This window comes from Quercus suber, unplaced genomic scaffold (genome assembly GCF_002906115.3).
Source record: "Quercus suber isolate HL8 unplaced genomic scaffold, Cork oak 2.0 scaffold_135, whole genome shotgun sequence".
Taxonomy (NCBI): domain Eukaryota; kingdom Viridiplantae; phylum Streptophyta; class Magnoliopsida; order Fagales; family Fagaceae; genus Quercus; species Quercus suber.
Genome location: NW_027069597.1, coordinates 681,370 through 704,891, shown reverse-complemented (window position 1 = coordinate 704,891; position 23,522 = coordinate 681,370). Strand labels below are relative to the sequence as shown.

Genomic DNA, 23,522 nt, shown 5'->3' with positions numbered 1-23,522 from the left:
GAGTGATATTGGAAAAAACATACTTAAGGTTTATCATCCTAAATAATAAAAGAGAATTCTAAGGTTGGTATACAACTTTTATGTCACAATTTTTGTCACTTTTGCATTTGACAAAGAAAAAGTGATTTTTGTGTGTGTGTGAAAATGATCCTCCATCACTCATAGTTAACAATTTCAACATATTGTGATAGAAGTTATGAAAAATTATGTTATCTTAGAATAACTAATAAGGAAAAGTTTTTTTTTTTTTTTGGGTGAAAATGGTCCTCCATCACTCATAGTTAACAATTTCAACCAATTGTGACAAAATTTATGACAAATTATGTGATCTTAGAATAACTAATAATTTAAATATTTTATTTTTTTGGAGTTACTCGAGGAGTTTTTTTCTTGGTAGCTTATACTTATATATATATATATATATATATGTTTGAATATACGGTATCTATTTGATAATGATTATTTTTATGATTAAGTTTAGTGGTGGAGACAAGATTCCCCTTTTTTTGACTATAATAAATTTCTTCTGTTGAATTGATTTAACTGAATCCCACTTCATAGCATATACTTGTGTTTAGAATGGTGACAATCAATTTCTTATAATATTGCTTTCAAAAGAATAGTTCAAGAATGCTCATTGAACCTCACTTGCAAAGTTACATGTTGGTTGGACCTCAAGTTGATAATATCCCACTTGCATCTCTCACGCTTATCTCTGGGTATATTTACAATCGGTACATTTATTGAGACATCTCTCTCTCTCTCTCTCTCTCTCTCTCTCTCTCTGTGGATATAGCCCTTTCTTCTCATTGCCATTAGCAAATGTTACTTTGCATTTTGCCTACCCCTAGCCCAAGATGATCCTCCTAGTAAGAATGCTGCTTTTAGGTTATGAGCATTGCCAACAAGTACCTCATCCCAGTGGCTTATTCTGTTATTCATCATTTATGCAGGAAAATATTGTGACTGCTTTGTCATGAAGATGCCTTTGGTGTTGCTGTACACCAACAAAAATGTAATAATTCGGTTCGAAATAGTGTAAATAAGTAGTACTTAATTGATCTGTATTTAGAGATTGAAATGTAAAAGTCAAAACAAAATACAAAAATGCATCTTCTAAAAATATTGTAGAAGCCTATAAATTATCTACATAAACTAAAGCACAGAAGCACGGTCATAGCAAATCAGTGGTTAACGTGCTGCAATGAAGTCGGTTATACAGTTGTAAGAAGTTAGTTGATTCTTGCCTCTATTAACAACAGCAAGTTTTTGTTCTTTTTGCAAAAATATGAACAGATTATATATATAGAGGTTTTATAATAAAATGTCAGATCCTAAGAGTATTGACTAGGCTTTTGGTCTTCAGATTCAACTTCCCTGATCCTGTGAACTACACCTTCAACTGTTCTTGATAGGCATTCAGTGTGTTCTTCAACATATGTCATAAATGTACGCAGCTGTTCTCGACAGGATGCCAAATGCTGATTTGCACGATGCAGCTCAGAAGATAGCTCTCGAATTCTCCTATCTTTTTCATCCTATGACGTGACATTTTTTTTGTAAGTATCCTATGACATGATGTCAAAATTCATATATCATTCGGATCATTCAGAACCAAGATAGTAGATGAATGCCAAGAATTGGCCTCTAGAACATGTAACCCGGCATCTAATTAATCATATGCATTATAAGACTACACACAAACATCAATCAAAAAGCTCAAACAGTGCTGTGCTGGCTATATACTTTCTTATCAAGAGTCACATCCAAAATCAGACCAAATATTGTTCTTTCCAAGACACAGGACAAGCAAAAATATAGAGCAGAAAGTGAAAGCACAATCAACAGTATCTATTGTCTGGTTTATAATCAAAGCTTAATTTTACAAAGCACCTCTCTCAGCTGCAAATTTGGGTTCCTTTTTAATTGCCTGGCAAAGAAACAAGACCCTAAAGCATCTTAAGGACATGCAAGAGAATGTGGCAGCTGATTTTATTTTCTTTATTTTTTATTTAAGCCAATTGAAGTTGATTTTATTATGCTAACTTCAACTAATGGCCTCTAATCCAATTTTAAAACCACTTCAGATAAAATATTATCCAAATGAAAAATTCTCTCATTTTAGGAGTTTGGAACATCTCGCCCCTCCACAATGATCCAAACAAATTTCTCATCAAAATAATGTTAATTTCATTGCAACAAAAAGTTGTGAAAACTAAAACTTATGCAATTGCTATAACAGACACAACTCATGATGGGCTAAAAGAACACACTAGAAGGATAGGAAAATTGAGATTGCTTCCAATTATTCAGTGAAGGAAGTATTAAAGACAGTAGTGAAATGCCAACAGATTTTACATCATTCTAGCCAATGATTTCAATATTGACCAAGATGTAACACAATGGACTAATACCAAATAGGTTACCTTATAAAATCTTTTCTTTCTTTCTTTCTTCTTTTGTTATTTATTAATATTTATTTATTTATTTATTTTATTTAAATTTTAAATAGGATGTTCCATCAAATAATGCACCTTTATTTTACATCATATTGCACTTAAAACTTGAATTAAACAAATTGGAGCCATTGAACTGCCATATTCTGTACACACAATCATAAGGGAATGTTTCACCACAAAACACAAGAAGACCAAAGACCAAATATTGTTCTTTCCATTCTTCATTGAAAATCAAAAAGAGGTTAAAAGAGTAAACAGCTAGCATCCCTAACAACTATTACTTATAAAGATCCCAAAAACTTTTCATGAAGTTAGGCTCATTGAAAAATTATCAAAACTAACAAGCAATTATAACCTATGGTCCAAGGCCCTGGTTTCTTTTTCCTTCATTTCTTTCCCAATACTGTGATGCTTACGAATGAATATAGTTAAAAAATTTTGCATTGTTCAGATAACAAACAAAAATCCAAAAAGATCTTACTGTTCAATTTTGTGGGTTACTGTCTTCAAGTTGAATGATCATAGCAATACACACACACACACACTTAAAAAATGAGATGAGGAATGAGAGAGCATGTAAATAAAAGGCTAAAAACAATTATATAACCAACTTTAAGGAAACTTACTGGAGTTGGTCGACCCTTTTCTGAGGAGATAACTAGAGGATGATTATGATCCCTCACAAATTTTGTGACAACCCATCTCCCAGGCTTCTCCCTCTTCACCAAAAACATTGCCATGCAACCTTCCCTTTTGCTCTCTCGCTTTCTAATTCGGACCTGCCCTCTCCTTTGACTGTTGACATTAAATCCCTCTTTATTACATGCAAGGCGCCGAGAAATGATAGATCCATCACGCTCTGACTTTCGGGATGATACAATTCGTGTTAAAAATCCTAGCCGCTTAGCATATTCATCATAAAATGCTTTGGCAGCTTCTTCAGATTCAAACAGCATACCCTCATATGGTTCTTGATTAGCATCAACTTCATATATACCTGATTCACTTCCTATAGAACTGTCTGCTATTACATTTTTGTCTTCTGCAAGGGGCTCTGTATCCACTGCAAGACAATAGGATAAGTTTATCATTTGCTGAACATCCAAAGGCAGAAGTAGTTACAGTCGAGGCATCTAGACAGACCCAGAAGGCAATTGGCCTTTGATTAGACACATACATACATATTTACATAAACATATACATTATTTGTACATGTTTCAATGGTACTTGACATAACACTGAGCAGTGAGCATTAATATCCTACTAACATGTAGGATATTGTTGTTCCCATTTCAACTGAGTCTAATAGGCATTAGCAGTTCACACATAATGCAGCATACAGCCAAACAGTTTTCATTATTATTATTACTAGCCGTAAAACCGTGCGTTGTGCATGATAACCATTTTTATGGTGGTCTTATTAATTTCTTTTTTACAATTTAAACTAATTTAATAAAGAATAATGTATTTCATAATCATATTTTTATTTACTATAGGAAAAATCATAAATGTAATATAAGAATAATAAAAAATCATAAATATAAATTTTGTCGTACCGAAATGAAAACAATAAAATTTTTCTCAAAAATTCAAGAGGCAAGTTAACGAAAATATTCATTTTTTAATAAAAATTATTCATAAAATTTTGTGAATCATTAAAAAGAATATAAAATTTGAAAATTATTCTTTTAAGTTTTAAATAAACTTTCTCAAACCTTATTTTTTCTGCCTACAATCCAAAACACTGAAAAACGTAACTAAGAAAATTAATAAACTTAATAATGATTAATTTGGATCAATTAGGAAAAACAATTTGTTGTTGATAACCTATTAATGTTATTTTCTTTGCAAAAATTGTAATTTCATCCATTGAAAACATATTATCAAATAAACAATTATTAGCAAAATCTAAGATTTAAATTTCTATATATGCATTGTTATATAATAACAATTAAAGTAAAATTGCAAAAGCTAAAATTTGTCACCCATCTAATTATTTTTATTTAGCTAACCTTTGCTTTTCTCTAAATAAATAGCATTATAGAGTACTTCTAATACAACTATTAAGAGTACTTTGTTCATCACAAAGGATTAACAAATAAACAAAGATAAGCAAAAATTGAGCACTATAAAAAATCATGATGTGTAATAGAATAAATACCAAATTATCCAAACCATGCTATATAATAGAATAATATTATATTTTTATATGTTATATTTAATTCTTTATAACGCAATAGGATAAAATTTAACAATCAAAGAGAACAAAAAAAAACAACAATTAAAAAAAAAATTGCATTTACCTAAAGTAGAGTTTTAAAGAATATAAAAAATTATCAACCAAAAGCAGAGATACAAGAAAAAAAAAAATTCCACCAAAAAAAATGAGAAAGAGAGAGAGAGAACCTTTTTTTGTGAGGGAAAACTATATATAGAATGGAAGAGATAATGTCGAATTTATAGTAAAAGGTTATGAATAAGAAGAGACAAAAATAAAAGAAGATGAAGGAAAAGAGAAAGAATGATATTAATGTAGAGAATAGTGGGGAGATGAAAAGGTAAGGGAGGGAGAAATGTTGGAGAAGTAGTGGGGAGATAAAAAGGTAAAGGAAGGAAAAAAGTTGGAAAAGTGTAAATATTAAAAAAATAAATGTTAAAAACAATTATAGTAAAATTGAAAAGAAAAAAGATAATGATATGAATGCTGATGTAGCTTAACTGGAGCGTAGTAACAATAAATACTACGCTTCAGTTTTTAGATATATATAGATAGATTATTATTCAATTGGTGATTACACACAAACCAGTGGATCTTGAACCAACAACCTCACACTCCAACTTACTTATACAAAGTAATTATTAGCCATTCCAGAGTAAGGTGACATGATGCTCCTTTCTCTCAAATTGATGCTAGGACTTACTTTGAATGTGAGAGAAAAGAGTACCACGCCACTGTCTTTTGGAAGTTCCTAATGATTTTCCCTTCTTACAGGAGGAGGAGCTACTAATTGAGCTAGAGCTCTCACTCACACTAGTTTTTAAAATTTAAAATTGCATTTTCCAAGTGAGCAACTCTGCAAGTAGCTGCCTGTGAGCACAAGTATTCAGGCAAGAAGAAGTGTACTTTACCCTAAATAAAAGGATCCCAAAAAATGTTTAGCTAATCAAACATTCAGTATAGACCTAGAATAGATATTACATTGCTCAGTCAAGATGAACCAACCAACGTATACAATGGTACATGTCCAGGCCTAATAAATTAGAAAAATCTATCAAAAAAATTACAAATTTGCAATAATTTCAACATCAAATTCCCATTTGGACTCCAAGAGAGAAAAGAGAAGGGGAAAGAAAAATAAAACCTTTGCCTTTCACAGTGTCTCTCAATACCAAGAAACAGATAAAAATCTAACAGAACTAAGCCTCAAACAACTATATTTGACTGAATTCAGTTGAGCTTTTATGTTCCGACATACCAAATTACCAATACAAATCCAAACTTTCACACCTTCAACGTTTCCTCAATTTTTTCTTTGTGACCAAACAGGGCCTTAGTTTACATTCCACTGTTATTTGTCAAATCTTATTACATTTTTATCAACTGGGTCACCTAAAAATCGCTTTAACCAGAAGAAAACAAATCCCAAGCTTCAAAAGCTCACTTCTTTTTCTCTTCCTCACCTTTCTCAGAAACCAAACAGAGGGGTTGAGGAAATAGAACAACAAAACAAACCACCAGAACCAAGACATAAAGTTAAAAACTTTTCTCAATTGGGAATGTAATTGAAACAAAGAAATAATGAAAAATTTTGGATTTCTAAATAAGGAATTAGTTATTTGAATGAAGAAAAAACAATGGAAACTAAATAGTTTATCTGTTGAAATCATATATAGAAAGGAAGAAAAAAAAAATCACGAGGGGAAAGAAGAATATTGTGATAAGAAAAGAAAGAAAGAAAAGTACTAACTTGAAGTTTTAGGCTTGACGTCACTTTAGCTTCTCCACCTCCTCGACCAAACTCCTAGGAGTCCTAGTTAGTACTTCGTAGAGAGACAGTTTTCAGTTGCTCTGGTTAAGGAAGTAACAAACATTTTTTTTATTATTATTATTACTTTTTTTTTTTCAAAAAAATAAGGGAGACAAGACAAGTGGTTGAAGTTGAACGATATATATTTGCCTATAAAAAGGAATATTTATCGTCGTTGTTGTCCGTATGTAAGCTATAAATAATATTATTAAATTAAATATTTAACATTGTTTGTTTAATTTTATGGTAAAATATAGTTAACATTTAGACAGGTTTGAGCCTCTAAAAAATAATCGATTTGGTCCCTAATCACGGTGAGAAAAAAGAGAAAATGAGTAATAGTTTCGGGATCTAATTAACTTTAGGCGTAAATGCACTTTTAGTCCCTATATTTTGACAATATTTCTATTTTGGTCCCTACATTTTCATTTCACAACTTTTAGTCCATAATCCAATTAACATGTATTATTTTCGTCTTTTCCATTAGTCAACAGACAATAATATTTGAGGTGGCTAACGAAGGAATTAAAATATTATTAAAAATCCATTGTGGCACTCATCACCCATGCCACATGGGTTTCCCGCCCTTTTATTTCACATATGACCAACACTACCACATAAATCTCCCAAATCAATACCAGAAACCCAAAATCTCCCAAATCAGTACCAGAACCCTATATTCCCAAAATTCGAGCTTGGGCCTCCACCCACATAGCTAAGCCTCATCTCCCTAAACCACGATCAAAACAATCTTCAAAGCCCCAGACCAGAATGGAAGCAAACTCTTCAACAAGTTCCAGCGTTAGGAGGATAGTACCAATGAGGTGCTACTGTAATAAAAAAAAAAACATGTCCTAATTGTGTCATGGACAGCAAATAATTCTAGTAGAAGGTTCTATAGTTGTCCAAACTACTGGATATGTTAATTTCAGTAAATTGTTTGAGTGGATTTTAGTACATTAATTTCAGTATATTGTTTCAATTTGTTGTTGCCATAGTTTATGGATTTTCATTTTTCAGAGCATTATTTGCATTTCAGGTGAGGCGAAAGTGTAGATTCTTCTAATGGCATGATGATGAGATATGTGATCGTGGTAAGATGCTTACCCCACAATAAAGACAAATGATCATCACACTCGAGGTTGAGGTTGTAAATTGTAAGAAGAGAGAGAAGTTTTTATTTGTGGCTGTGGCATTGTTAGTAGTGATATGTGTAGTTCTGTGTTTGATTAGGTAGGGGGTGGAAATTACTTGTGTGGGTTACTATGGTTGGTAGTGTATGTAGGGTTGCAGTGTTAATGTATATAGGGCTGGCAGTGTGCTCTATTTTGGTAGGATTAGTTATTAGCAATGACACATCTGCTGCTTATTTTGTACTCTTTCTGTTGTGAAATAAATGAATACCTTTCTCCTTAAATGTGTGGATGTGTGGACTGATAGTGTGATGGTTTCATAATCATTTTTCAATGAATTGGAAATTTGAAATAGCAGGATGTTGTGTGCTACTGCTGTGTGCTTTTGCTGCTATTGTGTTGCTTGTTATGGCATTATTTGGGGCATTAGTTGTGTTATAAATAAGTAAAACAGCAACCAAGAATATGAGAATTGAATATTTAATTGAACTATGAATGAAAAAACAAAAAGCTGTAGAGAACTGTTCCTGTTGAACCATGTAACATAGTTCCAAGTCAAAGCAACAAAGAAAATTAATATTAACAGATAACATATTCCAAGTCAAGTAGGTAACATATTTCCAAGTCAGGCACTAGTATGCACATATAAAACAAGATAGAAGGAAATAACAAACTCAATATCTTAATTAACATACTGCCAATCTTAACCCAAACATCTTCATAGTTATCATTACTAAAGCAGGACAAAAGAAGTATGTTTAAATCAACAAAAGGGCATTGTTAAACTGCTAATCTTAACCCAAACAATAGGGCATTTTTTAACTACAACAGTGATGGGCTTGGCTATAATTATACAAACACAAGTCATTCATCAAAAAACAGAAAACAACAAGCTATTCATTTCTTTGGACCATGCATTGATGACTAACTCCCAGCAAACTTGATAGCCCCCATGTATCTATAGATGCATTCTTGGAAGCATTCAGGGTCTCTGATGTGACCATCATTTTCCTCCTTAGTCTTGGAGTTGGACTGCTACCTAAGTTGGGTGGTGCAATTGGATTGGAGTTGGATTGATTTGCATAAGTTTGAAAGAATGAGCTTCTACTAGCCTGAACTAGATTGGATGATCCTGTGGGGGCCTGAGGTGGTGCACTTGGGCTGGATTAGCTCATTTTGGTTTGGTGCGCACTTGGATTAGAGATGTGCATGCTAGACTGGGGTGGTGGAAAAGGTGTGGCAAAGCTGTGCATGGTGTACTGGTATGGTGCACTTGAGTTGGATGAGCTGTGCATGTTAGTTTGGTATGGTGCAAATGGCTAGGAAGAGCTTGTCCATGACTGAAGTGGTGCACTAGGAGTGAAGTTGTGCATGGTGTACTAGTATGGTGCACTTGGACTAGATAAGCTATGCATGCTAGTCTGGTATGGTGAAAATGGACTGGAAGAGCTTGTCCATGGCTGAGGTGGTGCACTTGGACTACAATTGTGCATGTTGGATTGGAATGATGCAAATGGTGTGGCTGAGCTTGTCCTGTTGGCCGATTGATGTTGGAAGAGTTTCTGGATTTGCTGGTCTACAAACAAGAAATCCACATTTCTTAACATGTAATATGTAAAAGCATCTACTTGATAGGAGTTGGACTGCTGCCTAAGTTGGGTGGTGCAATTGGATTGGAGTTGGATTGATTTGCATAAGTTTGAAAGAATGAGCTTCTACTGGCCTGAACTAGATTGGATGATCCTGTGGGGGCCTGAGGCGGTGCACTTGGGCTGGATTAGCTCATTTTGGTTTGGTGTGCACTTGGATTGGAGATGTGCATGCTAGACTGGGGTGGTGGAAAAGGTGTGGCAAATCTGTGCATGGTATACTGGTATGGTGCACCTGAGTTGGATGAGCTTTGCATGTTAGTTTGGTATGGTGCAAATGGCTAGGAAGAGCTTGTCCATGACTGAAGTGGTGCACTAGGAGTGAAGTTGTGCATGGTGTACTAGTATGGTGCACTTGGACTAGATAAGCTATGCATGCTGGTCTGGTATGGTGAAAATGGACTGGAAGAGCTTGTCCATGGCTGAGGTGGTGCACTTGGACTACAATTGTGCATGCTGGATTGGAATGATGCAAATGGTGTGGCTGAGCTTGTCCTGTTGGCCGATTGATGTTGGAAGAGTTTCTGGATTTGCTAGTCTACAAACAAGAAATCCACATTTCTTAACATGTAATATGTAAAAGCATCTACTTGATAGATATGTTAGAATGTTACTTTATTGGCTGCACTGGTTCTGTTTGTGGTACCTGCTAGTGAAGAGTTTCCTCCAATCTCACTCTTACAGCTTCTTTTATTGTGCCTTCATTTACCACAGACCCTACACTACTTGGAGATATCAGCTCTCCTACATGCTAGTTCATTAGGCTCCCTTACTTTCTTCTTCTTGGGCCTGCCACGTGGTTTTCTTTTGATAGGAGACTGAATAGGTTGGATACCACTAGGCCTCCACATATTCTGCCCATTGATAGGTGCAATTATTGGCTCATAACAGGCCTTGTATATGGAGACATGGATCTTTAGCAATTGTTGTAATTAATTGCCCACCTGACTTAGTCTTCAAATGGCAAGCATCCAAGCCAATGATTGGCCTGCATCTAGCCAGAAACCCTTTCTTGCAACCCTCTAGGCATATGTACAACTTCTCAAATAAGGAACCCCACAGACCAAGTCCATCTCAGCAGCCAAATCACATTCATTGAAGGTATGTACCTTCATAAGTATGGTATTGTCAGGGCTAGCCCTCCTCAACTCTTCATAATACTTCTAAAGTTGATTGAACTGCTGTTTGTAAGCCCCATCAACATATTTTCTTACCTTCTCCCTAGCCCTGTTGACTTTTCCTGTATTTGTGTTTAGTGTAAAATTCTTATGTACAACATCTTGGATGTCTCTTAGTTTCATGTTAGGTTGTGAAGAAGTGTACCTTGGATTCTTATAATTCCTAGAGCATGTGTGATCCAAATTCAGTGTTCTTAGTTGGTAGCTCTTCTCTCTTGGCACATTTGTTAGATAGGTTACAAACTTGTAGTTTTCCTGGAAAACTGCTCTTACCCTCTGCAAATCATTTTTTGCAAATCTGATCACCCAGCCACCGTGAACTGCATAATCAGCTATAACTTCTTTGAATTGCTTAGGTGTTGTGAACAACATATTTTTCTAAAATTTAATATGTTTAGCCTTAGCAATTGGCTTAAACACTCGGAAGGTCCTCTTTTAGTCAGGTTTCTGTCATCCCCAATATCATCATCAGATGATTCCTCAAGACTGTGCAATTCCTCACTCTCATAATCAGAGTTCATTACACCAGCGCCCATTTGTATTGGTTCAACAACATCCTTATCATCATTATTACCATCCTAACTATCACTACTATCCTTAACAAACTCCCTCTCATTAGGATTCACAATATCTTCATCCTCTAGGCCATTTCCCCCACTATCACCTCCTTCATTGTCACTGCTATCAGCTACTGTCTTGTCCTCAGATAGGTGCTGAGTCATATGTTACTTACCTGCTCTCCTAGAATACACCTCTGCAGCATCAACCTCAACAACATCATCATCATCAACCTCTTCAATAATTGGTGTTTTATCTTCTCTCTTAGAGTAGGCTTGTTTAACATCTAGTTCAATGGGATCTTCATTACCATTGTTATGATCTTCATCACTAACATACATAACATTACTACCATAAAAGCCATAAACTCCATCCTTATCATTGTTGGCATCTTCACTACCATCATCATTATTGCCATCATCATCATAATAACCTAAAAGGTTTTGCTCCACTACCAATGGTTGCACATCTTCCTCAATATTCTCATATTCATCCACTAGTATAGGATCATCCACTGGGTGCACTACAAACACATGACTTTCTTCATGATCTATCACTAAATCTGTCATGAACATGGCATCATGATCATCAACTATTAAATGGAAATTAGCTTTCTCTTGATCCTTACCATGAATTTTATACCAAAGCTTGCTCACAAAGGTGTATCCAAAGTTCCTGCATATACCCTTAATCTTTGTCTTGGACCACCTATCAGGGTCATAATTTTCCATTACATCCACTTTACCTTCCACATATTTTCGAGGGTCATTAGTAAAATACCCACCATGATGTGCAGACAAACTAAATAGGTTATCCATGATGCATGCAAAACACATATAAACCATTTAAATAATATTGACTACATTCCAAAACAATACTCATTAGTTAACAAAATAGCACACATTATATAACATTATTTAACAAATCAGCACTCATCATTCCACAGTCCATCTCAGCTGTTTTGAATTATAAAAATATTAGTAATGCACATTATCTTCAACAGGGGAATAGAGGGACCACAACAGGGGAACAGAGGGACCACATTAGAAAGCACAAACAAACACATATTAAACAACAATGTCATAAAAGAATAGACATATGCATAGTAATCCACAAACAAACATATGTTAACATTATATATCATAACCTCACTTTCATAATGACTCAGCATTTTGGCCCACTAATTCAGTATCACCAATGCATCACCAGTATGCTTTTCCCACACATATTTGACAATATACATCAGACACAGAATCAACCATTTTGAAATATAATAATGTTAGGCAAATATCACTATCTTAACAGGGGAAAATAGGGACCACATTAGAAACCACAAACAAACTCATACCCAAACAGGGACCAACAAACAGTCAAAAGTCACTAAACAAAATAAAGTCAAAAACCAAACAATCAATATACAAAGCAACATTGTGGTCCCTACGCATAATATAAAGCTATATAAGGACATAGATAGACAGAGAGCTAATACCTGTGTGTTTGGTTTCAGTTCACAGAGATAGAGATCTCATTGCTTTTTTTTTCTCTACTATTTCAAGAAAAATGGGGTTGAGAGAGATGCATTTCTAGTGGGGATGGGTTTGGGTATTTGCATTTCTGGGTTGTGGGAGATGGTTGATGTTGTTTGCTATGGTGGTTTGAGAGTGATGGTGGTTTGATGGCTATCTCAGTTCGAGAGAGAGGTTGTCTGACCAAGGGTTCACAAAAAGAGAAGGTGGACTGATTCGGAGGTTCACATGTGCCATAGGTGGTTGAAGTGATGGTCATGTGTGAAATAAAGGAGCGGGAAACCCATGTGGCATGGGTGTTGAGTGCCACAGTGGATTTTTAATAATAGTTTAATTCCTCCATTTGCCACCTCAGATATTTCCATTTGTTGATTGATGGAAAGGATGAAAATAACACGCGTTAATTGGTTTAGGGGCTAAAAGTGGTGAAATGAAAATGTAGGAACTAAAAATGCATTTATGCCTTGGGTTTAAAGACAAAGTTGATCAATTTTGAAAATTTTTGAACTTAATTGTCATTAACCCAAACTTTAAGAGTGTCAATTATATTTTACCCTTTTTTCTCTATATGAGTGGAGTTTATATGTTCAAATTTATTAATTTATTAGATTGTCAAAAAACCTCAAATTTGTTGATGAGCTGGTTGATAAATATATTTTATTCCATAGCTAGTAAAACACCACTATTAAAATTTTCTATCTCTTCACAAATCTATTTTTATAATTAATAAATAAATTACAATTGAAATTGTATTATTTGAATTACTTAAATATAATAGTTTTTTTTTTTACGAACCTATAAAACTAGATTTATTAACCTCGTAATCTGAAAAAAAAAAATTAATACAAAATAAACTATTTATAAGATCAATAAATTACCAACACTAATTTGATATCTTAGAAACTTATTTATAAATTTACACAATCCAATATTGAATATTATATATATTTAGATCCAATTTCATACTCATGATATTATATCTAAGTAATATTACATATATTTAGATTCAATTTTATGCACACAAGTTTCTTCATGAATACATTATAATATTCGAGCGTAGCTCACTTACTAATTGGGCCTAAACTTGAGCTTGAGCTTGACTCCTCTACTAAATAAACAGCCATAACCAAACAGCCATAAATAAACATTTTTTCCAAGCCTAATTCTAATGGTTCATAAATGGTTTGGTTCATTTATCACCATATCCTTATAGGATCACGGGATAATTATTTTCATTTATTTATTTTTTTTGAAAAATAAACTAAATAAAAGTACACTTAGGACAAGGGTAAAACTTAAATACATTTCTTTTCTATTTTTGATAAAATAAAAGAATAAAAGAATAAATTTCTTTAGTGCAATCATATTGAATTTAATTATTCTTAGAAAATATTATTTTTTCTTTATTGATTAATATAATTATGTGTTTGAATTAAACTGGGAAATCTAATGTAATACACCTCAAGATCTATACCTAAGATTTAGGTCAATGGGAGAGGGCCAAACTTGTTAAAAAATTACATGCGGCAAGTCTCACTACAAGCTTTGATTTAATCTTTATTTGGATGACATGCGGCAAATCTTCATCCAAATAAAGAAATAAATAAGATCTCCCGGTGATGACATGCGGCAAATCTGATTTATTTCTATATTTGGATTTCAATCTTTATCTAAAAGGTGTATGTCATCTAAAAAATCATCTAAACTCTAAAAATTAAAAAAATAAAAGAAAAAGAAAGAGTAATGTCAATCTTTGTAACAATCTAATTCTTTGCCTAGCTTTCTCTTCCCTCATCACTGCCATCACCTGAGCATGGGAGGAGGTGACCCACAACCAATCTCACTGCAACCTTTGATTCAATCCAAGAAATTAAGGTTTGGCTTATTTTCAGTACTTTTTAAAGTAGAGTCTCTTTTTGTTTTAATAAAAAACTGCCACATTATCTACTAATTAAATAAAAGATGGATATTAAAACTCACTACCACTTGTTATTGTGTATTTAAAACAAAAAGACACCTCCAATTAAAAAAGTACTAGAAGTAAACCAAACCCAAGAAATTAACAATTAATCCCAAATTAAAGTTCAGATAATTGGATTATCTTCGTAAGTTGATCATCATTATTGATTGATATCAGGGTCCTAAATGAAAAGCCAAAAATCAGATAGAAAAAGTCAATGAGCCCCTCCCCCAGTCCCTCTTATCACCAAGTTGAATTCTGAGATAACTGATAATGCAATCCACCACTTAACAGAGCACTAGTGAACCAAACAGAGAATAACTTTAACCATAAAAGCAGCAAAGTCAAAAGAGATATATTCTTTTCCAACCACTACTATATCCTGTCAAGGTCTTTCACTTCTATCACCAAACATTTATATATGTATATTATTGTAATGATCAATTCCATTTCTACATGTTAACAAGATTGATGAAATTTGCCGCTGTATAGGTCTCTTTACAAGTACGCCTATGCATAACTACAAAGGCTTACAATTAACTACCTTTTCCTACTTGAAAATAAACAATCTAGAAACACCACTGTGAGCTCTTATGTCAACAAAAATTCTGCCACTATCTCTATAGGAGCCCTGTAGATGCTTGCTTAGTACATAGATACAATTAGCTATGCAGCTCTATGTTGGTGACTCCTGCACATCCATATGACAAGAGTTAGAAATTTGATCAGGTAGAGAAATGAAGACGCATGATGACTGACTCAAGGTTACTTTCACGACACTAAGGTCAAGATGGTCTTCTCATCCCAGTCCTAAAAAGGAGCAGATAAGTTGTATGGCACACAGAAGACCAATTGCCAAGTTTTTTCAGTGAAAGTAGGAAAAAATAATCAAAAGAGCAAAGAAGAAAAAAGGGAAAGAAATAACAAAATGAAGTAAACTAATAAGCATAATCCGTTTCCATTACCTAAAAAATATGAAGACAATTTATTCCCAACTCTTTGAGAGAAGTCAACTAAACATTTAGGAAAAAAAATACATCTTAACTGCAAATATCTCATAAGCTAGATCATTCTAGGGAAAATTACGCTTTACACCCTTAAATTATAGCCCTTTTACACTTACCCTTTTAAATGATGAGAATACACACTTTAACCCCCTAAACAATTACTTGCGGAACACTTTGCATACCATCCCATGGGTAATAGTTTAGGGAAGTAAGTGTACATTCTTATAGTTTATGGGGTAAGTGTAAAATGGCTCATAATTTAGGGGGGTATAGTGTGCATTCTCATAGTTTAGGAGATAATTGTAAAAATGGGTATAATTTAGGGAGGTAAAATGTAAACTACTTCATTTTCTAATTACATGCCAGGTGATATATAGAGGTAATATTTCATGGACAATGTATGGCTCAGACCAAGCCCCTTCTAAAATGCAGAAGAAAAAAAATCCCTCTATCTCCCTTTAAATTTAGCAATTTATTTGGTCAAATTCCATCATATGAAAGGAACCATGATAGGAAAAAGCAGCCATCATTGTGAATGAAGGTGATTGAACGATGCAGCGACATTTCAAATGTCTAGAACTGATCCAAAGCCATCACTTTTGGTGATGAATCCTATTTTTCAATGCTTCATTACAATCTTTTATTTTGTAATTCATATACCATGTAAAGAACAGTAGTCATTCAATTTCCCTGGGATATTCACATGCACCCAGTTTTGTATTCAATCAAGCCTTAATCCAAATTAGATTGGAGTTGACGTTATGGATTCTCATCAACCAAACAGCCATTCTTTTCATCATTTTATTCTATCCAAAATCATACTCTTTCACCTCCCTACTTAACATATCATTCTTCATTACTTCTGCCCATGTTATTTCATGCATCTCTCTACCACTTTTAACTCTATCAACTTGAATTAAATTTTTCTCTTCTACTAATTTATTAGTTTGGTCTGCAATGTACATGCTCAAACCATCTTAAACAGCTATTCCTTTCCTCAGTAGAAGTCGTCCCTAACTTTATAGAAATGATTCCTTGACTTATCCTTCCTACTGTTTCACACATCCATATGGATTTTCTCAAGCTACGCACATTTTATGAAACTTCTTAATAGTTCAACATTTTCAACTACAGAGCATAACGGACGAAATTTCACCTGTGTTAGTGCTTTGTGTCCTATTTTTTCTACACATCCTGTCCCAAGCCTGGGGTAAAAGAAGGGAGTAGCGGTAGGTTGATGACCAACACAAAATCTAGTAACTCTTTATAAATGGATTCTTTACCAATACATACACACATTTTTATAATTTGGGAAAAATAATAATCTTGATGCAAACCAAACTGAGGCCACATAAGTGAAAATACAACTAACAATCTGAGAGATGGTACTCACACTATTTGCTGAAGTTATTTACGGTCAGAAACTTCTTTCCTTTTAGCTTCAAACTCCCTTAAATTGTCAAAAACTAATTCTACTTTTGTTCTTAGGTGCTCATTATGGTCTTCAACATCTTTCATTAGTTTAAGTAGCTGTTCTCGATATGCTGAACTTAATCGCTTCTTAACTCGCAGTTCTGCGGTTAATTCCTGAATTTTCCTGTCCTTCTCATCCTAGAAAATAGAAAACAATAATAAAAACATATTAGTGAGATGAAAATGTACAAGGAAAAAAAAAGTACAGTACATATCATATTAACCATGCAAGTAGAAGATAATCTCCTAAATTAAATGAAAAATCACATCAAAGTCATTGGTTTATTTTTTTTTTTTTTGATAAACACATCAGTCATTGGTTTTAAGCAAGGTTGATCATAGATACTTGAAATCTATTGGGAAAAATAAATGCAAAGATAAGACGAAAGCAATGAATTGGGTCTTTTGAGGAAGGGCCACGTATCTCTTCAGAGTTTCAGTTGTGCATGTTTTCATTGATGTCAGCATGTATAATATTTTAAAAAAAATGTGAAACTTACCTATTTCATGACAGATACAGTTGAAAATTATTAATGAATATAATTAAGAACATAACAGTTTTCATTGACATCAGCATGTATCAGAAAAAAGGTCGCCACAGAAGATAAAGATGACCAAATGCGCCCAAATTGGACAGAAAATACATTCCTACATAATGAAAAGAATGTAAATGTAACAGAACCATAAGTGGTCAGGATAAATATAGGTTAAATTAAATTAAATTTTGCATATTGCATCCCATTGCTGCATATAAAAGTATATCTTTCTAAAAAGAATAACATAAAAATTCAATTGCGAACACTTCAAATCAACCTCACATAGATGGTGCATTTGCCTTTTTTGTGTTGCTGAAAAGAAGAAGGGGAGGAAGAAGAGAAAGGGAGAGGGGGAAGGGTGGGCGGTGGGGGTGGGGGGGGGGGGGTTGGAATAACCAAAAATGACAATTCTTGATACCTGTAAGGAAACCCTATTGAAGAACCACTGGACTATGAGATTTGCTTTATGGCAGTTACCATAGACATTCAAGGCTGCATGTTTCCTACATTCAATTTTTGACCGATAACACACATAATAAAAGATGTTGTCAATCATAAAAGTCATACCTAGTGCACAAAGCTCCCATTTTTTGTAGGGTCTGAGAGAGGTGGCTAGTAGGCTGCCTTAGACACCCCCCCACCCCTCTTTTGTTTTTTGCAGAAGTTGATTATTACACTCAAACCCGTGATGTGTCACTTTTGGTGGAAGGCACTTGCCATCGCACCAAGGTTCGACCTCTATTGCAAGTCATGATACAACTATGGGTTTCTCAAAATTTCGTAGGACACTTGGCATTTACCAAGAAGGTGAAACTATTATATTCCCTCATGCAAAACAGTGGCAACAGCAGGCAACATCTTTTTGAGTCATATGACCTTAAAGGGAACTAGAAATCAAAGAAATAATTGTGGAATAATAGTTCTCCTGAATAAAACTAAGGATTGCAACTTCTTTCATTTTAAGAAATTAGTCTCTAACAAAAACAGTACAAAACCCCAGTTAAGATCCCAAATTCTCTCTCATATACTATTGTTCCTATGATAAAAACAAAATTCCCTGCTAGTCAATGATTTTTAATTATTATTCTTTAAGTTTTAGCCTTAGAGGAGGAGGAGGGGAAGGGAATATTGAACCAATAACCTCCACTTCATAAGTCATAATCCCTAGCTAATTGTGCCACAAGTTTACAACTTGCGATTCGTTTGTGGGTTAAAGATAAAGCCATAACATTTTCAAGAATGAAATTAATGACAAGAGTTTCCATGTCATGCTACAGATCAGACTTATAACTTCAAATAAGCTTTAAAAGGACTAACTTATCAAAAAAAAAAAAAAAAGCATTAAAAGGACTAAATAATCATATGCTAAATACAATTTTGGAATTACCCAAGAAAAATTACAGGAGCAGGTTTTTTATTTATAATTATTATAATTTAAGTTTGTTTTGGCCTCAGGGGAGGAGGAGGGGAAGGGGAGATTGAACCAACAACCTCCACTTCATAAGTCATAATCCCTAGCCAATTGTGTTACAAGCCTACAACTTGGGATTCACTTGCAGGTTAAAAGATAGAGCCATAACATTTTCAAGAATGAAATTAATGATGAGTTTCCATGTCATGTACGGATCAAAATCAGATTTATAAGTTCAAATAAGCTTTACAAGGACTAAATAATCTTATGCTAAATACAATTTCGGGATTATCCAAGAAAAATTACAGGAGCAATTTTTACTACCAAGTAAAATCCAATACAAACGGTAAACAGGTGCAATCATTTTAAAGCAAGACAAGCTTACAATTATTTGACGACTCTTTTGCAATTGAACCACCAATGGATGATTGTGATCCCTCACAAATTTCCTAACCACCCATCTCCCTGACTTCTCTCTCTTCAACAGAATCATTGCCGTGCAAACCTCTCGCTGCCCATCTTGCTTTCGGTTAACAGAACCCCCTCTACATCCCAGTCCACGGGAGATGATTGACCTATCACGCTCAGACTTCCGGGATGATAATACACGTGTTAAAAATCCTTCTTGTTTGGCATACTTATTATAGAATGCTCTGGCAGCTTCTTCTGATTCAAAATCCATACCCACATATGGTTCTTGATTTGTGTCAACATCACATGTACTTTGTTCCCCTGCAGCAGAAGTTTCTAATCTCCCATTTCCATCATCCACTTCCATATCCACTGTTGCACCACAAAGCAGGTTAACACCATAAGTTAAGGCACCCACCAACCATGCCCTCAACCGTAACTAACTTTTCTACTTATGCAAAGAACCTATGACATACAAATATACAATAACTTGAGAAAATGATGAACCAGATCAAATGATGGAACTCATAAATCTCAATTAATCTAGCAATAAGTTTGTAGAAATTGATCCAAAGAAAAAATTAATACACAGAGACGTATAGTCAATGCAGATATTGAATATTTGTTAAGCCCAAAGTAGCATACTTAGCTCAAGTGAGAAGAGGAAAAAGGTAAAGAAATTAGACATCCTTCGCATTTTTGTTATGTAGTTCTACAATGGAAGTTCAACTGATCTTTGTCTAGAAAATGTAAAAACTTACAATTAAGTTGAGGTTTATGTTTTATGTAGTTCTTTTCACCCTTTCTATTTTGGAATTTTGGTCTGGCATGTTATGATCTTTTCAAATGCCATGATAAACAACAAACATATTATAGCATATGTCAATTTTATGCTTTCTTTGAATGAAAAAAAATAATTCCTTTCACTTTTTTTTTTTTTTTTACAAAATGTTTTCCACAATAAACTTCCAACCTTTTTTTGATGAATAAGAAAAATATTATTTAACAAGATCCTCAGCAAACAAGAAATGTAGTCTAAGAGAGCAACAAAATCAAGAAAAAGAACAGCTATCAATGAATGCAAGGAAAGTAAATAAGGAATGGGTTGGTAACACAGCAATCCACTAATACAAAGCCCTTAAAAAGAACAATTTCAACTATGTCAAAGGTCTCTCAACACCTTCAAATGCTTTACAGTTACATTTCTTCCAACTCAACCACATCAGGCACAAAGGTACTGCACACCACGCATCACCAAAACCCCTTCTAGTGAACCATCCCTTCCAGCAGGCCAACACATCAATGATCCTTGAGGCATAACCCATTGAAACTATACCCTGTAGAGATAGAAAACAAGGGACACAGCTCACTAGCATAATCACAGTGGATAACAAACGATAGACAGTCTCCCAAACCTTCTTACGCAAATAACACCACTCAATCACACAAACCTTATGATGGCAAAGATCGTCAATTGTGAGGACCCTACCCATAACAGCATTCCAAGTAAAAAAGGCAGTCTTGAGTGGAATTTTGACGCTCCATATACTCTTCCAGGGAAAATTCTGGAAACCTCCATTGGTAAGAACTCTATAAAAAGACTTAACCTCAAATAAACTACTCTTAGTAGGCCGTTTATACTACTTATCCTCCACATTCCTCTTCATTCTTATTGAGTAGAGAAGTTCCATAAAAGTGAGCATCCCTTCCCATTCCCTAATCATATAAGAATCTCATAGAAGTAACATCCCAAACCACGGAACTATCTCTCCAACTCAAATAGTCCGCATTAGTAATCCCCTTATCCTGTGCAATGCTAAACAGAGTTGGGAAACACATCCTTCAGAACCCCATACCTACACCACAATCAAGCCAAAAACGAGCATTGGCTGAAAAAGACACAAACCTAAGAAAATAATTCCAACCCGAACGAACATAAACAGACTCCATATCATCCTCGGACCACCTTTGAACACCGATCCCCCCCAATCAATACCGTACTTACATGCCACTACTTTCCTCCAAAAAGCATCCCTCTATGTAACAAATCACCATAACCATTTACCTCATAAAGCTTAGTTAAACGACAACAATTGCCACACTCCCAAAACTCCTTGTTGGATTGGAGTAAAAACTATCCTCCAATAGTCCAATTCACAGGTAAGCCTACACCCTTTGCCTTTAGACAAATAAATTCTCCTTCAAACTTATTTTCGCATCCAAAAATGGAACCAAACACACCCATTAAGGTCACGCTTTTCGTTTCACTTTTGTTCAGTCCCTTCATTTTCTTAACAATCAAATAGACCATTGACAAACTTCCAACTAAATTAGAAAAATTACTACCAAAAAATTCAAGTAAGACCCAAAAATTTCAAATAAAATGTATACAAAAAAAAAAAAAAAGCCTCATTAGATCCATATTCATAATTTGAAAAAACCCATTTGTTTTCTGCTAACAAATTTCATTTTTCTGCCATTGTTGAATTTAGTACTTCTCAGACACTACTCAAAAAAAAAAGTGAGAAAAACCCTATTCATCATTTTGGCTAAGTACCCAAATCAGAATTACAAACCGCAGAGAAACACAGCCTATGAAGTGAGTTGTGATCAACGGCTAACATTAAATCTCAGAATTCTAAATCACTTAAATAAAAAAAATAAATAAATAAACAGGAAGGAACAGTTTTGTAAATAGTAGAATTTTAAGAGAGTAAAAGATGTATTTTGAAAGTAGTGGAGAAATTAGACTTACTGGAAATTTTGAGGTTTTTGCTTTGCTTTGTATATTTTTGGGTGTGAATGTGATTTGGCTTCAAAGAGGATCAACTTTTGCTTTCCAGTTAAAAAGACTGTAAAACAAATAAGGGCTGCAACGCAGTTCCTCATGAATGCCACGTGGCTTCCCCCTTTTTTTTTTTTTTTTTTCTTTCCAAAAAAATTCACACTTCACTTCAGCAGTAAAATTTTAGTTATAAAATTTATCAAAAAATAAAAAAATTAGTTATAAAATTGTCGTTTTTGGCAGTAGCTTATTTTCAATAACTTATTTATATGTTCTTTAATAAGAGATATAATTTTTGGTAATATTAAATGTCTATTTAGAAATCTTCTTGAAAAAAAAGTGTTTATTTAAAAATAACTTATTTAATTTTTTTTTATTGCAAGTAAGATAGATAAAAGCTTAAAACTAAATAAAATAAGTTGATTAATTTTTTTGCAAAAAGTAGGTTGAGAAAAAAATAGGTGAAACTACATTATTGGTTCCTGAAATTTACTTTGTGAGTACAATTAGTTTCTTAAGTTTCAAGTGTGTGCATTGGTCTCTCAAGTTTTAAAAATGAACAATGTTAATCTTTCTGTTAACTACAATTAATAATATTATTTATGTGGCTAATTGAGTAATGCCTTGCCATTTTTTAATTTAAAAAATTACAAAATTATTAGAAATTACTTAAAATATTAGTATATATAAGTTTTACAAACTTATTATGCCACGTAAGTGACTTAAAAAATAGTTTTACACGTCTAGGCGTTCTTATCATTTTGGTAAAAACTTAATAATTAAAAAAAAAATTAAAAACTCCATATTTCTCCCCTCAGCCTTTCTCTCTCATTTTCTTCGTCTGCCATCTCCTAGAAAATACCCAATATCAAACTCTAATTCAGTTGACTCATTTGCACAATATCAATGTCTCTTATGAGTCAGAATCAACGATGAATAACTTTATTCAATTTCAAAATATTTTCTAAAGTCCCTCCTTTTTTTTTTTCAATTTTACTAGGGTTTCAAATCTAAATATAATTTTGATCTTCTTTTCAAACCTAATTCAAAATTTCCACAATGCATATGAAGCCCTATGGAAAAAGACGAAAGAGCAACAACTCCATATACCTCCAAATCTAGATCCTATTTGAATCAACTACATAGCAATGGATTACAATTGTTTCCGATACTAATAAGTTATAAGGATTCAAACAGAAACTTAGGTGTGGTATTTGAAAGTTCAAAAATTAAGGCATGAAAGTTAGAAAATTTCAAATATTTGAAGAATTTTAAGTATTGTATACAAGTTTTATTATTTGGGAAAAAAATGAAAGAAATATTGGTCCTTTTTCTTTCTTCGCCTTGAACCAGTAGCAGTCATTGTGAGAATCTTTGTTACTTGTCACATTTGTTGCACTCAAAATCT

The 23,522-nt window shown here is 33.7% G+C and overlaps 2 protein-coding genes across 3 annotated transcripts; both read right to left on the bottom strand.

Moving 5' to 3' along the window:
* Positions 1-1,034: 1,034 nt before the first annotated feature.
* LOC112004263 (protein FAR1-RELATED SEQUENCE 7) lies at positions 1,035-6,586 on the bottom strand. Its single transcript, XM_024036493.2, has 3 exons — positions 6,428-6,586; positions 3,086-3,522; positions 1,035-1,538 (listed from the first exon to the last, which is right to left on the bottom strand). Coding segments are annotated over exons 1-3 (642 nt in total). The 5' UTR covers positions 6,429-6,586; the 3' UTR covers positions 1,035-1,334.
* An 8,207-nt stretch (positions 6,587-14,793) lies between these two features.
* LOC112004022 (protein FAR1-RELATED SEQUENCE 5) lies at positions 14,794-22,041 on the bottom strand. Of its 2 annotated transcripts, XM_065776503.1 has the most exons (5): positions 20,781-21,714; positions 20,510-20,666; positions 19,304-19,701; positions 16,892-17,109; positions 14,794-15,182 (listed from the first exon to the last, which is right to left on the bottom strand). In XM_065776503.1, the coding sequence occupies exons 1-4, from the start codon at positions 20,820-20,822 to the stop codon at positions 16,906-16,908; spliced, it is 801 nt and encodes a 266-aa protein (XP_065632575.1). In that variant the 5' UTR covers positions 20,823-21,714; the 3' UTR covers positions 14,794-15,182; positions 16,892-16,905. The 2 variants fall into 2 exon arrangements, with proteins under 2 accessions (XP_065632575.1, XP_065632574.1); XM_065776502.1 differs by having other exon boundaries at positions 20,510-22,041.
* Positions 22,042-23,522: the final 1,481 nt, after the last annotated feature.

Excerpts from the sequence above, each read along its gene's own strand:
- LOC112004022 (XM_065776502.1), bottom strand. The coding sequence starts at position 20,822 with ATGGGTAGGGTCCTCACAATTGACGATCTTTGCCATCATAAGGTTTGT. Across the intron at positions 19,702-20,509 it reads TAACTGTAAAGCATTTGAAG|TGGATATGGAAGTGGATGAT; the intron begins GTGTTGAGAGAC and ends GTGGTGCAACAG. Across the intron at positions 17,110-19,303 it reads AAAAGAGTCGTCAAATAATT|GATGAGAAGGACAGGAAAAT; the intron begins GTAAGCTTGTCT and ends TCTATTTTCTAG.
- LOC112004263 (XM_024036493.2), bottom strand. Across the intron at positions 1,539-3,085 it reads AAAAGGGTCGACCAACTCCA|GATGAAAAAGATAGGAGAAT; the intron begins GTAAGTTTCCTT and ends GTCACGTCATAG.